The 13,222-nt window shown below is 42.0% G+C and overlaps 1 protein-coding gene across 5 annotated transcripts; it reads right to left on the minus strand.

Annotated features, from left to right (window-relative positions):
- Nucleotides 1-2,576: 2,576 nt before the first annotated feature.
- On the minus strand, nucleotides 2,577-12,988 carry SLC25A51 (solute carrier family 25 member 51). 5 transcript variants are annotated; one of them, XM_059657389.1, is made up of 3 exons: nucleotides 12,744-12,985; nucleotides 7,790-7,911; nucleotides 2,577-5,465 (listed from the first exon to the last, which is right to left on the minus strand). In XM_059657389.1, exon 3 carries the CDS (start codon nucleotides 5,421-5,423, stop codon nucleotides 4,530-4,532), a length of 894 nt encoding a protein of 297 aa, XP_059513372.1. In that variant the 5' UTR covers nucleotides 5,424-5,465; nucleotides 7,790-7,911; nucleotides 12,744-12,985; the 3' UTR covers nucleotides 2,577-4,529. The 5 variants fall into 5 exon arrangements, with proteins under 5 accessions (XP_059513372.1, XP_059513373.1, XP_059513374.1 ...); XM_059657390.1 differs by lacking the exon at nucleotides 12,744-12,985 and adding an exon at nucleotides 12,267-12,643; XM_059657391.1 differs by lacking the exon at nucleotides 12,744-12,985 and adding an exon at nucleotides 11,773-11,976.
- Between the last annotated feature and the right edge of the window lie 234 nt (nucleotides 12,989-13,222).

The following is a 13,222-nucleotide window of genomic DNA, read 5'->3' on the forward strand; positions in this document are numbered from 1 at the left end:
GGGGAAAAGTTCTCTATGGAAACTTCAGGGGCTAAATGGATTAAGTTGGGAATCAGCCTGCTGGGAGCCTGGGAGTGCTCTGCAGCTGTGTGAGCTCCTCTAGGCCCCTTCCCGGTCCTCCCTCGAGAAATATTCTCTACATCAGCGGTTCTCAACCTGTGGGTCGCGACCCCTTTGGCAGTAGAACGACCTTTTCACAGGGGTCGCCTAAGACCATCCTGCATATCAGATATTTACATGACGATTCATAACAGTAGCAACATGACAGTTATGAAGTAGCATCAAAAATAATTTTATGGTTGGGTCACAACATGAGGAACTGTATTTAAAGGGCCAGAAGGTTGAGAACCACTGCTCTACATGCTCCCCTCACTTTGTGGTCTATAATGGCTGCCGCAGGTGGGTTAATTAAAATGACACTTCATCAGATGGCATGTAAAACACTACTTTTATCAATTCTAAAGTTCAGGATATTCACTTTTGTAATAAATTTCTACCCTAAAATGGAGTTTCAGAAATACTTTACAGCAACTGCTCCCTTACCTAGTTGTCCTCATCAAGCTACACCGATCTCTAGACACAGGGAGCACCTTACAATTTAACATGTAAACCAACAGTGTGCTACTATGGCTTCACTCTAAAACAAAGGAGCAGCTATGAAGTTTCAAGCAGATAGAAAAATCCTGAAACGCATGAACATCTAGACCCCTAGCCTGGGGTAAGCATGACCCAAAGGGATATGATTACAACAGAAATTACTGGCAAACTGAATTCACCAAGACAGTTTTACACTCAGTAGAAAAAAAATTTCACTTGAGAAAAGCTTTAAAGATCAAAATACTTTGCAGTTTAGCTATCTGGAAAATTAAGTTATTTGGAACTCCTCTTGTTCCAAGATGGAGTCCCCATAGGAAGCTGTTAACAATCAAAATAGTGTGGCTAAACGTATTATCAACACAAATACTAACAGATCATTTTACCACAAAAAAAACAAAAAAAAAGGAAATATGCTAGTAACTAACCCAACCACAAAAGACCAAATGGACTTAAAAAAGAAAACAACTTTATTCCAAAAAGAATTACCAAAAGAAGCATGTTAACTCTGAAACATTTAACAGGTTTCATTTAAACTCACAGTCACAAAATTCAAACAAAAACAGCTTTGTGTGCTTAACCACTTTCAATGAAACTTTCAAAACGGAAACATGTACTGTAGAGATTGCCCCATAATTTGGGAGCCATTTAGGCAAATATTTAATATTAAGGGGGAAAACATCAGCATTAAAAACAGAAATCTCAAATGTAAGAATAGGTGTTCAAGTCTTTGATATGCATTTACATGCATGAGAAAACAAAGAATTATTTTAGAAGAAATCAAGTCTTTCTTCAAATATGATCTCCTATCTCGCCTTCATTTTGACCGCATACCCCTCATGCTCCATACTCCATCTAAACTGAACCGGTGTTGGTCATCATGATTGGCTTACTGGGAAGCCCTCCAGGTCCCATTTCACAAATCCTGTCTACCACCCATTATTCGCTCACATGTTTGCACAGCCTTCTGAGTATTACCACTGTAATTGCGCTAGGGAATTTCAGGTCTCCCAAGAATGATTATATATACACAATTCTGTTTTACCTCACAGTTCACAATATATAGGTGATTATGTAACTATAAGATGAATATTGACTATTGAGACAAACAACATCAACTTTGTCTCTAACACAAATGAAACAGATACACAAATTTCCCACCAGAGGTTGTGTTTAGTCTGTGGTGCAGTCCTGAGGGCTCATACCACTTTACGTATGTTAAATATGGAATCCATAACATCAGACATGAATATAGGAGGCAAAACCAGAAGTGCCCCGTGCTCATGAGCAGTCTGTGTCACATATGTAACAGAAAGGGCCACTTTTAAAGCTTTTCAAATAGTTATCATATTTGCCTTTTCAGAATTACTGTACTAATTCACACTGAAGGTAAAAACAATAGGTAGAATCTTACTTGTAACATAAATTTGACTTATTTTCAAGTTCAGACAAAGCTGTTGGTTACAAGTTCTGTTAAACTTTTTGTCAAATTTAAGAAGTCTACAGGACAACAAAGAACCATCCCTGGTAATGTATTTGCAGTTTGGTCTTCAAAAGCTGTAAAAGGTGACAAAGAAATCCAAAAATATGAGTTAAAACCATTAAAAATATTTATTGTTTGTAAATACCACATATTTGAGACAGCAGAAACCAAAGTGTCCTCCTTTATATTCTCACTTCACTTGTATTTTACAAAGTGCTTTAGAACTTAAGATTTCTACCACCTGTGTGGAGTGTATAGACAAAAGCAAGCCCTGTGGGACCAACGGCCCATGGAGTCCACTTCCAGGGCCAGCGCATGACCCCAGGCTAACACACCTGCCACATGCTGAGCACCTAGACAGGCAGTACTCAGGGGCTCACACACAAATGAGGGGTCATGCACCACAGTACCAATGTCATTCATTTCTGAAAGAACTGCTTCCAATCCTCACCCTTGACTCTATTTGACAGGCCAAAGGATGCTACTCACATTTATTTGGTGAGTTTTCTGAAATCCTGACATCTGCACCTTGGTTGCTCAAGTAAACTGCCATTTTTAGCACAACACTGTCAAACAGAGCTGTTGTAAATCTCCTGAGCTTGATTATTGCCTAACAAATGCTTGATTATGCTTCCTAATCCTTTTGGTTGGAAGAAGGATGTTCATTTTATTTGACCAGCCATACTGCGTGTAGAGGTAAACATGTTTTAGACTATCTGCCCAGAAACTGAGTAAACTACCAATTGAGACCCTGATTTTATTTTGGTCATTACATGCACATTTTCATATGCAATTACCCAGCCTGATGAGAAACTGGTAGTAGGAATCCTAACTACTCTGCCATGTCAGATGCTGGAAAGCAATCTTAACTACATATTTACAGATGTAGGTTTTAAAAAAAAACACCACCTTTCTAAGATGTTTCATGATTACTAATCATTCAACTGCTGTATGAATCATTTTGCCTGATTTATTGGGAAAATACATCTTAAAAGCTGATTCCTTTGACAAATATGTTTTTGTTAGGTAAGAGATGACTAATCTATCCAGCTATTACCAGTCTAGAAATTTAAAATTAACCCTTCAAATGTCTTTATTTAGATCTGATCCTCTCAAATTGTTCTAATGATAAAATGGTAAAATTGGGTTCCCAAAATGTAAAAATCCTAATACAAGTCTCTATTTCCAAAACTAAATTAAAATAAAAAAAGACAGCCAACACTGTGGGACGAAAGCTATCCTGAGCGCGCGCGCACACACACACACACACACACACACACACACACACGAGAAACCAGGAATAAAACCTGGGATTCTATTAAACAGACTTTCAAAATAAAGTTTTATGGAAGTGTTTTCTAAAAGGAGTTTCAAGAGAACAGAGTACTTGAATAAGACAAACTAGTACGTAAAGGGGGAAAAACTCCCAAAGCTATTTGCTAAGTTGGCAACAATAATTCAAAGAAACTGAGCTAAAGAGAGTTTGATCTTTACATAATTAATTTGAAACTTAGTAAGATGAAACACCTATGACAAAATTTAAGTCTCCCCACCTTTTGGCAGTGAAATTAACATGAGGATATTCTGGACAGGTTTAAGGTCACATTCAGAATTACACTGAAAACTTTCAAATCCAGAAAGCAAATGGGAGCTTTCATTAGCTGCTGGAGTCTACCATGCCTAAATAGAAACAGCGTGGATAATGACTATCCCAACAGGTGCTGTTTCAAAATACAAGCAATTTATCATGAAAAGCTTACATCTATTAAGCTTTCTTCTGTCCTGCTCCTTGTGTGTATGCTTTAGTTTAGCAAAGATTACACTTTGCAACTCCTCCTAAGAGGAGGGAAGCAAGAAATGGAGTAATAAAAGTAAGCCTGAGAATTCAAGGGGCCCTAAGAGCCTTTTCTCTGGCTGGTCATGGCCACTTATGTTTTAATAAGGGTTTAAAGATTTGGGGGAAAAGACTATCTTGGCTATTAGTTTCCTCAGCAAAAGCCATCCATAGACAGACAGCTATTAACCAAGCAATTAGCCCAAAGTTCTCAGGTAATAATTAGAACAAAACAAAACAGCCCGGCCGTTGGGGTTTAGTGGTGAAGTATCGATACTCGGTCAGAGCCCAAGCCCAGGTGCGGGCTCCATCCCCAGTACTGGATATTCGGGAGGCAGCCAACCAATGACTTGTACTCATCACTGATGTTTCTCTCTCCCTTTCTCTCTCTGAAATCAATAAAAAATTATTAAAAAAAAAACACACCCAAAAACCCTTAAATTTTTCTATTGAAACCTTTTATTCTGATTTGTTGGTGCTTAAGGAAAATAGCTTTGCCATAATTCATTGTGCCCTGAACTTACGACACCAACTTATATTGGCCAATTAGGAACGAGGCCAAACTACATTCTTCTTTAAAGGTCTAGTCAGTTGGTAAATGGCACTTAATTATTTCTTTCATGTAATTTTTAACAGGAATTCATAAGTTGCATTGATTATTCCCCAAGAGATGAGGGACCGGTGGTAATTTAGATGGGCACCTCTGAAAAGATTTGTCAGTTTCCTGTCTCGTTCTAACCAGATTATTTTGAAAACCTGGGGAAAAGACTGAAATTCCCCTCCAATCTGAGACTGCATGCGAGTTTTTACAACATTAATTGGAAAAAACAAGATTCCCAACATGGCACCCAATAGACCTCCACAGATAAAATCATTGACCAAATGCGCGCTGTAGGTTGTGGCGGTCGGCAGGTGCTCCTTAATGGGACCCCGAAAGCCAAAAAACAGGACGTTGCTGAACCCGTTGCGGAAAAGCACAGGCATCAGGCCTCGATAGTACTCTCCAACTCCGTGGCATCTCAGCGCCTTGAAGGCCTGGTAAGTGTTTGTAAATTTATCATGATGCTTGTGGTCTTGAAGCAGTGTCTGAACTCTTTCCAACGGAGTGAAAATTGCTTCTGTTGCCCCTGCAAGTATTGCTGCCAGGCTACGGGTTGCAACATCTGGGGTACTGACATGCTTACGGAGCAGGCAAGACAAATCCTCATACAGACCAAACATAAGCGCCAGTGTGGTTGTCTTCTGCACTAATGGGGGAAGAATTCCGCGATACAAGTTTCGAAATCCATCCCTCCTCAACTGAAGCACTGCATCCCTGGTTTTGATTCCATACAGCTGTTGCCGAAAGAGGACCTTCTGAATGGGAAATGTGATCGCTACGTTGCTGAAAGCTGCACAGCAGCCACACAAATAATGTTTCCTTTCACCAACATCTGTAATATGAGGTGATATATCTTGTTTTGAAGATGTTATGATTGGCGACCTCTTTTTATGAGCTTCTGAATCCATCATGTGGCTTAAGATCTGTCGTCTTCATGAAGGATTTTTTTTAACCTACAAATAATAAAATGACAATAAACCTTTAAACACAGTGTTAAACACATGGATTTTTTTCCCCAAACCTTCCTCCAATTTCTGGACACTTCCCTTTATAGATTAGCAGTTCTCCAAGTTTTTCCAAGGACTCCTGGAGGTCCCTGAGGCCCTTTCTGTGGTCCAGGAGGTCCTCCCTGTTCCAACTATATACGATGTGATGCTGGATTTTCTGCATATACTTCAAAACAACTTACTAGTACAACAGACTGAATGCAGAAGCAGATATGAGACCCGACCTAGCTTTTAAGCCAGACATTAAAAGAAACTTGCAAAACTATAAATCACACTCTTCTCAATATTTTTTTGAACAAGTTATTTTTCATGAAAATGTTGTTTATGTTAACATATAACGATTTTTATCATCGCTATTTTAAAGTAAGTTAATGTTTTTAAATTTTGTTTTAATTTCTAAGACCACAAATATTAATCCACATAAATAGAGGCTCTTTGGCATCCAGAATAACTTTTTGAAAAATATTTTTTTGATTTTAGAGAGGAAGGGAGAGGGAGTGAATGCTTTTATTGATCAATAAAAAAATGTTACAGAAAAAAAAACCCAACAATACTTTTGTTTGTTTGTTTCATATTACATTATTTAGGGGGGGTTCCATTTTCACTCAATAGATTTTATGTATTTCTCATATGCTTCTTCACTTAATGACATAGTAAAACCCTATTTTTATCAATAAACATAAAAAGCTAAAATTAGTTTATATTTTCTAATTTCAGAATAACACTGTATTTTCCTTTCTTACATTTTTCAATTAAATTTATCTCCATCTACTCAACTGTTTTTAAAAGTTAGTGACAATAATGAGGTCTAATCAGGACTACAAAAGGCCTACAGTGTCAGACCGATGAGACAAAGTTCCAAATTGATAAAAGGCAAATGGCAGTACCTCTCTGAGGCTCGTTTCCACACTTAAAACCAAACCAATGCCATTGACCCTGCAGGATTAGATTAGAGTGAAACTCAGCAGACAGTACCATTATGTCGGGTCCTAATGCCAGGCCAGTTCAATTCCTGGTCAGGGCACAAGCCCGGGTTGCAGGTTTGATCCCCAGTAGGGGGCGTGCAGGAGGCAGCCGATGATATTCCTCTCTCATCAATGTTTCTATCCCTCTCTCTTCCTCTCTCTAAAAATCAATAGAAAACATATTGTGAAAAAATGGATTCCCTTTTGTTTAGTACTAATGATCAACTGAGAATAGGGCCTCTTAGTTTTCAAACATGAGAAGGGAATATATTAGTATATTATTCCTGTTTTACTAAAGTTCAACCATCTTCACCCCTTCCCACAAACACTAAATCAGGAATCTACCTTGAACTCTGGTCAGATACTTTTAAGAAGCAACCGGGATGATCATGTGGATCCTGGAGGCAGAACCCATGGGACTTTTGAAAGTCACAGCTAATTGCCTGGGCTCGAATCCTGGCGCCACCACATCGATACTGCGTGATCTTCAGCAAGTTACCCCACATTCCTATGGCTGTTTCCTCATTTATAAAATCAGCATGTTACCGACCTCACTGGTGCTTAATTAACTGAGTTAATGCACAGAAAGAACCCAGGAGAGGAGTCTAGAACACAACAGGTGCTCAACAAGGACAAGCTACTATTAGCATGCTTTTTGGTAATTACTCTTCCTTCTAACTAATATGGGTATAAATCCTATTTGGCCATGGTGAAATATTCTTTTAATGCAGGGGTCCTCAAACTACGGCCTGCGGGCCACATGCAAATACAAATATTGTATTTGTTCCCGTTTTGTTTTTTTACTTCAAAATAAGATATGTGCAGTGTGCATAGGAATTTGTTCATAGTTTTTTTTAAACTATAGTCTGGCCCTCCAATGGTCTGAGGGACAGTGAACTGGCCCTGTTTAAAAAGTTTGAGGACCTCTGTTTTAATGTATTGCTAAATACCATGGTCTAATATTTTATTTTAAAACTTCACATTACTATTCACAACATAGACAAGTTTCCAATTTATTACTATCATGTCAAGTTCAGGTGTCAATACTTCATTGGCTTTGTAAAAAGAATCTTATTTTTCCTTCCTTCTGATGGTAAACAATTTAAATCTTATCAAAATTATCTTTTCCTTCAAATTTAAAAATATTCACCTTTAGAAGGGGAATATAGTCAATAATATTGTGATAATTTTGCATGGTGACATAATACCAGACTTAGTGAGACAGTCACACTTGAATATTATACACTTGAAACTAATATAACATTGTATACCAACTGTATTTAAATAAAAACAAAACAAATTTACCTGTGACACCATCTGGGCCTGGTGTTTTGAGGAATGGTAGCTTTTTGGTAACGTTTTCAGTATTTCCCATTGTTATGGATGTTAGGTTCTCTTTTCTGGAGTCATTTTGATAACTGGATTTCCTTTAAAAAAAATTCCTGGTTTATTTATAGTCTCATAAAGCACTTTCTATTTTTTAAAAATACTTCTAATCTTGTGTACTTATATTCCCTTTTTTCTTGAGCAAGGTAGCCTGTTATTTTTTTAAAATATTTAAAAATTGATTTTTAGAGAGAGAGGGAGGGGGAGAGAGAAACACCGATGTGAGAGTGAACACTGATCAGTTGCCACCTGCAGCTGCCTCCTGCCAGGGTTAGGGGATTGAGCCCCCAATCCGGGCATGTGCCCTGACCAGGAATTGATCCTGACCAACTGAGCAACACCAGCCAGGGCTAGCAGGCTAGCCAGTTTATCTAGTTTACATTCTTCTCATCTTGACAAAGAAGCCAGCATTTGAATTTTCCAATTTTACTATTTTTTAATTTGTTTTTCCTCTTTATTATCACTTTTCTCTTGCTTTATCTACATTTATTTTATTCTAATTTTTTTAGTTTGATGCTTATTTTTATTTGTTTCATAATTTTAATGCTATGCACTTTCATTAAAACTTTTACTACTTTTTAAGGTATTCTGTGGAGAACTGTGGTTTGATGGCTGCCTCACAATCTGTACCATCTCCACAGTGGCTTTGACTGGCATGACTATATATGCACTCTTCTTCAGAGTCCAAGCCTGTTTTGGCTTTGTGCGTCATATCATAGTCTTTATGTTCAGGAGAACAGCATCTTTCTCGTGGCCCACAGGAAAGATCCTACAGGAATGGAACCTGGTATTTGGCAACTGTCATCCAGTCTCAGAGTTTCAGTGACAAATACATCCTCCTCAGGCTGACCCTCATCAATGGAAAAAGCAAAAGTGGGAAGCCAGGTTCGCCGAGTTTTTTGCACACAGTGGGACACCAGTCATGGCATATGAGCATAAAGCACCCAGGTTCTATGACATTCTCACCACAAAAAAAAACAAACCAAACCAGAATAGCCAATTCTAAAAGCAACCATCTTTCTACTGGCTCATGCTGAATTACAGGGTGAGGGGGAAAGAAACAGAGAACTTTATATGGATAGAGTAAGAAATGTTAAAAGTGTCCATTTTGGCCTGAAATTTTAGTCCATTCTGGATAAAAAGAATTTTCTATAACAAATATGAAATGTTGACATTCTGATACCCTCCTTGATCTGCTGATTGTGTTGCTTTGATTTGCTATCTTGGAAAAGCATTTTTGCTAAAATCTATAGACTTCCACCTTCATATACATATAAAGCAGTACTTTATATAGAATAGCACTGTGCCATGCAGTATTTGAAGACTCAGCTTTTAAAAATTAGCCCCAGCTGGTTTGGCTCAGTGGATAGAGCGTCAGCCTGCGGACTGAAGGGTCTGGATTCGATTCCAGTCAAGGGCACATGCCTGGGTTGTGGGCTCGGTCCCCAGTAGGGGGCGTGCAGGAGGGAGCCGATCGGTGGTTCTCATCATTGATGTTTCCTATCTCTCCTCCTTTCCTCTCTCAAATCAATAAAAATATATTTTAAAAAATAAATAAAAAATTATTAATCTGTTGCTGACTTTGTTAATTCCTGTTTCAACAGCCATTTCCCTTAATTCAGGATACAACTTGTTATGTAGGAGTTTCCCTTCATACACTATTTTGTGGGTATATGTCTTGACAAGAGAATTGGAAAAAAATAAAACCAAAACCACAGCCTTTTAATTTGTTGTTTTTTTTAAAAAAATATATTTTATTGATTTTTTTACAGAGAAGAAGGGAGAGGGATAGTTAGAAACATCGATGAGAGAGAAACATCGATCAGCTGCCTCCTGCACGCCCCCTACTGGGGATGTGCCGGCAGCCAACGTACATGCCCTTGACCAGAATCGAACCTGGGACCCTTGAGTCTGTAGGCCGACGCTCTATCCACTGAGCCAAACCGGTTAGGGCTTAATTTGTTTTTAAAGACACCTTCCACCTGTTACATTTTGTGTTCTTAACCAATTAAAGAAGCCAATGACATTTTGGGTTTTAAAAAAAATTATAGATACTCAAGAAGCTTGCCGAGTTTAGGGTTTGATAATTACTGATTACTTAATCTTCAGTATCCTTACTTCTTACTGTTTCAGCTAACTGACATAAGTTTAAAAATAAACTCTTATTAGTACTATACTAAAGCTTAGCAAAGAAATGCTTCACATCTATGTAATGCTTTTTCTTCAGTTTCAGAACTAAACATTATAATCAACAAAAATATTCTAAATATTCAAAAATATAATAAAACCCTAGTATGCAAATTGACGGAACAGAATGACCAGCAGAACTGGTCGTTATATGCGCACTGGACCACCAGGGGGCAGATGCTCAACACAGGCGATGCCCACAGGGGGAGCACCACTCAGCCAGGGCTCATGGCTGGCAAGCGCAGTGGTGGGAGCCTCTCCCGCCTCCACTGCAGGTGGGCGGTACGGAGAGCAAGGGGTCCCGGACTGTGAGAGCCCCAGACTGCGAGAGGGATGAGTGACTGCCTGCTTAGGACCAGGGATCGGGCCTATGCCAGTAGGTGGACAACCCCCGAGGGGTCCCGGACTGCGAGAGGTCGAAGGCCGGGCTGAGGGATTGAGTCCCCCACTGGGTCTCTACTGTACATATAATTACACAATACACTGTGACAATTTATGAATGAAAACAATTTCACTTGTACATACTGAACACAACATATTTTAAATTCTAAAGTTGCTACTTACAAGCTATTTAACAGTATATGTCCCTTGATAATACAGACCAAGTTATTTGTGCACCTGAACAATAATTTGTCCATGTTCATTAATTCTTACTGAAATGGTATTAGCATTACTTTCTAAAATTTCGCAAATTAAAGTTATTTCATCCAGTTTGTAATGACTCTCAGTAATAACAGGACTGTTATTAAGCAGAAAACAGTGGCTAACAGAAGTTAGCATGTCATTTATTAACCACTGTACTTAACTATTTTTAAAAATTTTTTAAATATTTTTATTGATTTTTTACAGAGAGGAAGGGAGAGGGATAGAGAGTTAGAAACATCAATGAGAGAGAAACATCGATCAGCTGCCTCCTGCACACTCCCTACTGGGGATGTGCCCGCAACCAAGGTACATGCCCTTGACCGGAATCGAACCTGGGACCCTTCTGTCCGCAGGCTGACGCTCTATCCACTGAGCCAAACCGGTTAGGGCTGTACTGAACTATTTTGAGAAATTTTAAGACCATTATTCAGAGTCTCAGACTTTAAAAAAAATACCTACAGAACCAAACAGGAAAAAGAAATGTAATGAAACCCAGACTTGATAGATTGAAAGCTTTCCCTTTAGTTTCATCCTACACACCAGGATGGTGTGAACAGGGTCTGAACTTGGCAACGGACGGAAGGGCAGCGTGCATGGTATTCTGGGGAAATGAAGTTTAGAATTTTTATGTTTATCTATACCATGAACATGGTTAAATTTCTTTAATAAACTGATTTTCAGTTCTTTAACTGCGAAATTTATCATAGTTGCACACTCCCTAAAACACTCCAACTATCTCAACGTTAGGAAGTTAATGAAGTTGACTTTCGAGCAACCGCAAGTGTCAAACTTTTGTTGCATAAGAAAACAGTGTAAAGTCTAAATACTCGCTTAAATTTACAGCCCGCTTAGATAAACAAGACCCAGATGCGACCCCAGCACAAAGGTCTTGGTGCAAAACCGTGGAGAAGGCGATTGTAATTCTCAAAGGATGTGAACTCCGGCCCGCAGACCTGACTCAGCATTCGGAGCAAGACCAGCCTGGTTCCAGTCCTGGTTATGGCAGGCTCTTGCTGCTACACATACACAGCCATGTCTGTAACTTAAAAAACCCACTTCCCCGGGCCTACCTTAATCTACCCGAGGAGAGACCAGACAAGTCCGCTTCTCTTAGAGATAAGAGCTTGTGATCTTTCCCGGAGATGCACTAGGGTGAGTGACTCCCAAGTGCGGAACCTGTGCTCCGGAACACTCGGGAACCGGGCCAGGCCTAGCCCCTTTTAATTTCATGGAATCCTTGCAAAGCAAGGGCAGAGGCGGCTACACATTCAGCCAGGGCTTCGCCGCTTACAGGTAGAGAGACAGGTGTTAATTCGGACCAGCTGCGCACGGCTGGCTGCAAGGGGCAAAACAAAAACCATGCCCGAAGGGTAACCGTAGCTGAGGCACCGGCATGCGCCATCCAGCTCAGCCCAACGCCGAATAATCAGCAGAGATTTACAATGAGCAGCGCCATCCACCTTCCCCCCCGCCCCCCAAAACCTTGTTTGTACACGAGTTTCGCACCGCAGGAAGCAACATGGTGTCGCAGAATAAGCTCTGTCTGTCCGTGCGACTGACTTACCTCTTTGCAGCGTCCATTCGGCCAACCTGTGGGAAGGGGGAGGGCGGGGGGTGGCAGGGATGCCCCTTCCGTCTCCGACGTTCCAGAGTCCGGGGTCCCGGAGCCCCAGGGGGCGGGGGACCGCCGCGCCGCCCTTCTCCCGGGGCGCGGGCAGAGGCGGCCCTCCCCGCCCTGCGGCGCGCGGGCGCTCCCAGGCACCTCCCCGCTCGGGGCGCGCCCGAGACACACACACACACAGCCTCGCTCGCGGAAAGCTCGCCGCGGGGGCCCGACGCCGTCCCCGGCTCCGCGGAGCCCCGCGCTCGGGGGCCGCGAACCCCGAGAGCACAGAGCCGAGCCCGCGCCGGGGGGACGCGGTGCGACCGCGCGGAGGACCGGGGCGGCGCGCCCCCTCAACCCCCCTCCGTGCGCCCACACCCTCCACCCCGAGGCTCGGGGTGACCCCGCGCTCCCTTCGCCGCAGCTCCTGGCACTCACCCATCGCCGCGGGCGCCCGGCTCCACGCCCGGTAGCCCCGGCCGCCGGATCGGCGAGCGAGCCCGCGCAGGCGCAGACCTTGACCGACCCCAACGCGCGGCGCTTGCGCCGTCCGAGCCGGATCACGTGGGGGAGATGCCGCCGCGGCCGCCACGCCCCTCCTTTAAAACAGCGAGACTCAGGGGACGCGGACCTCCAGCTGGAGTCGCTCGCCGCCGCCGGGCAGGTAGCGGGTCACCCATCACCCGGGTCCTGAGGCCACGGAATTTCTTCCTCCAGAACGCCGCACTCTTGACACCGTACGGTGGCCTTGCCGGGCCACAAACAGCCAACGCTTTCTGTCGCGCGCAGCCCGTCCGAGCGCCCGTGGGAATGGATTGTTGTGATGGGCAGGCGGGCGCGGGTGCTGGGTGAAGATCTGAAAGTGCCCCACCTGCCCTGGCCGGTTTGGCTCAGTGGATGGAGCGTCGGCTTGCGGA

This window comes from Myotis daubentonii, chromosome 11, assembly GCF_963259705.1.
Source record: "Myotis daubentonii chromosome 11, mMyoDau2.1, whole genome shotgun sequence".
NCBI lineage: Eukaryota > Metazoa > Chordata > Mammalia > Chiroptera > Vespertilionidae > Myotis > Myotis daubentonii.

Excerpts from the sequence above, each read along its gene's own strand:
- SLC25A51 (XM_059657392.1), bottom strand. The coding sequence starts at position 5,423 with ATGATGGATTCAGAAGCTCATAAAAAGAGGTCGCCAATCATAACATCT.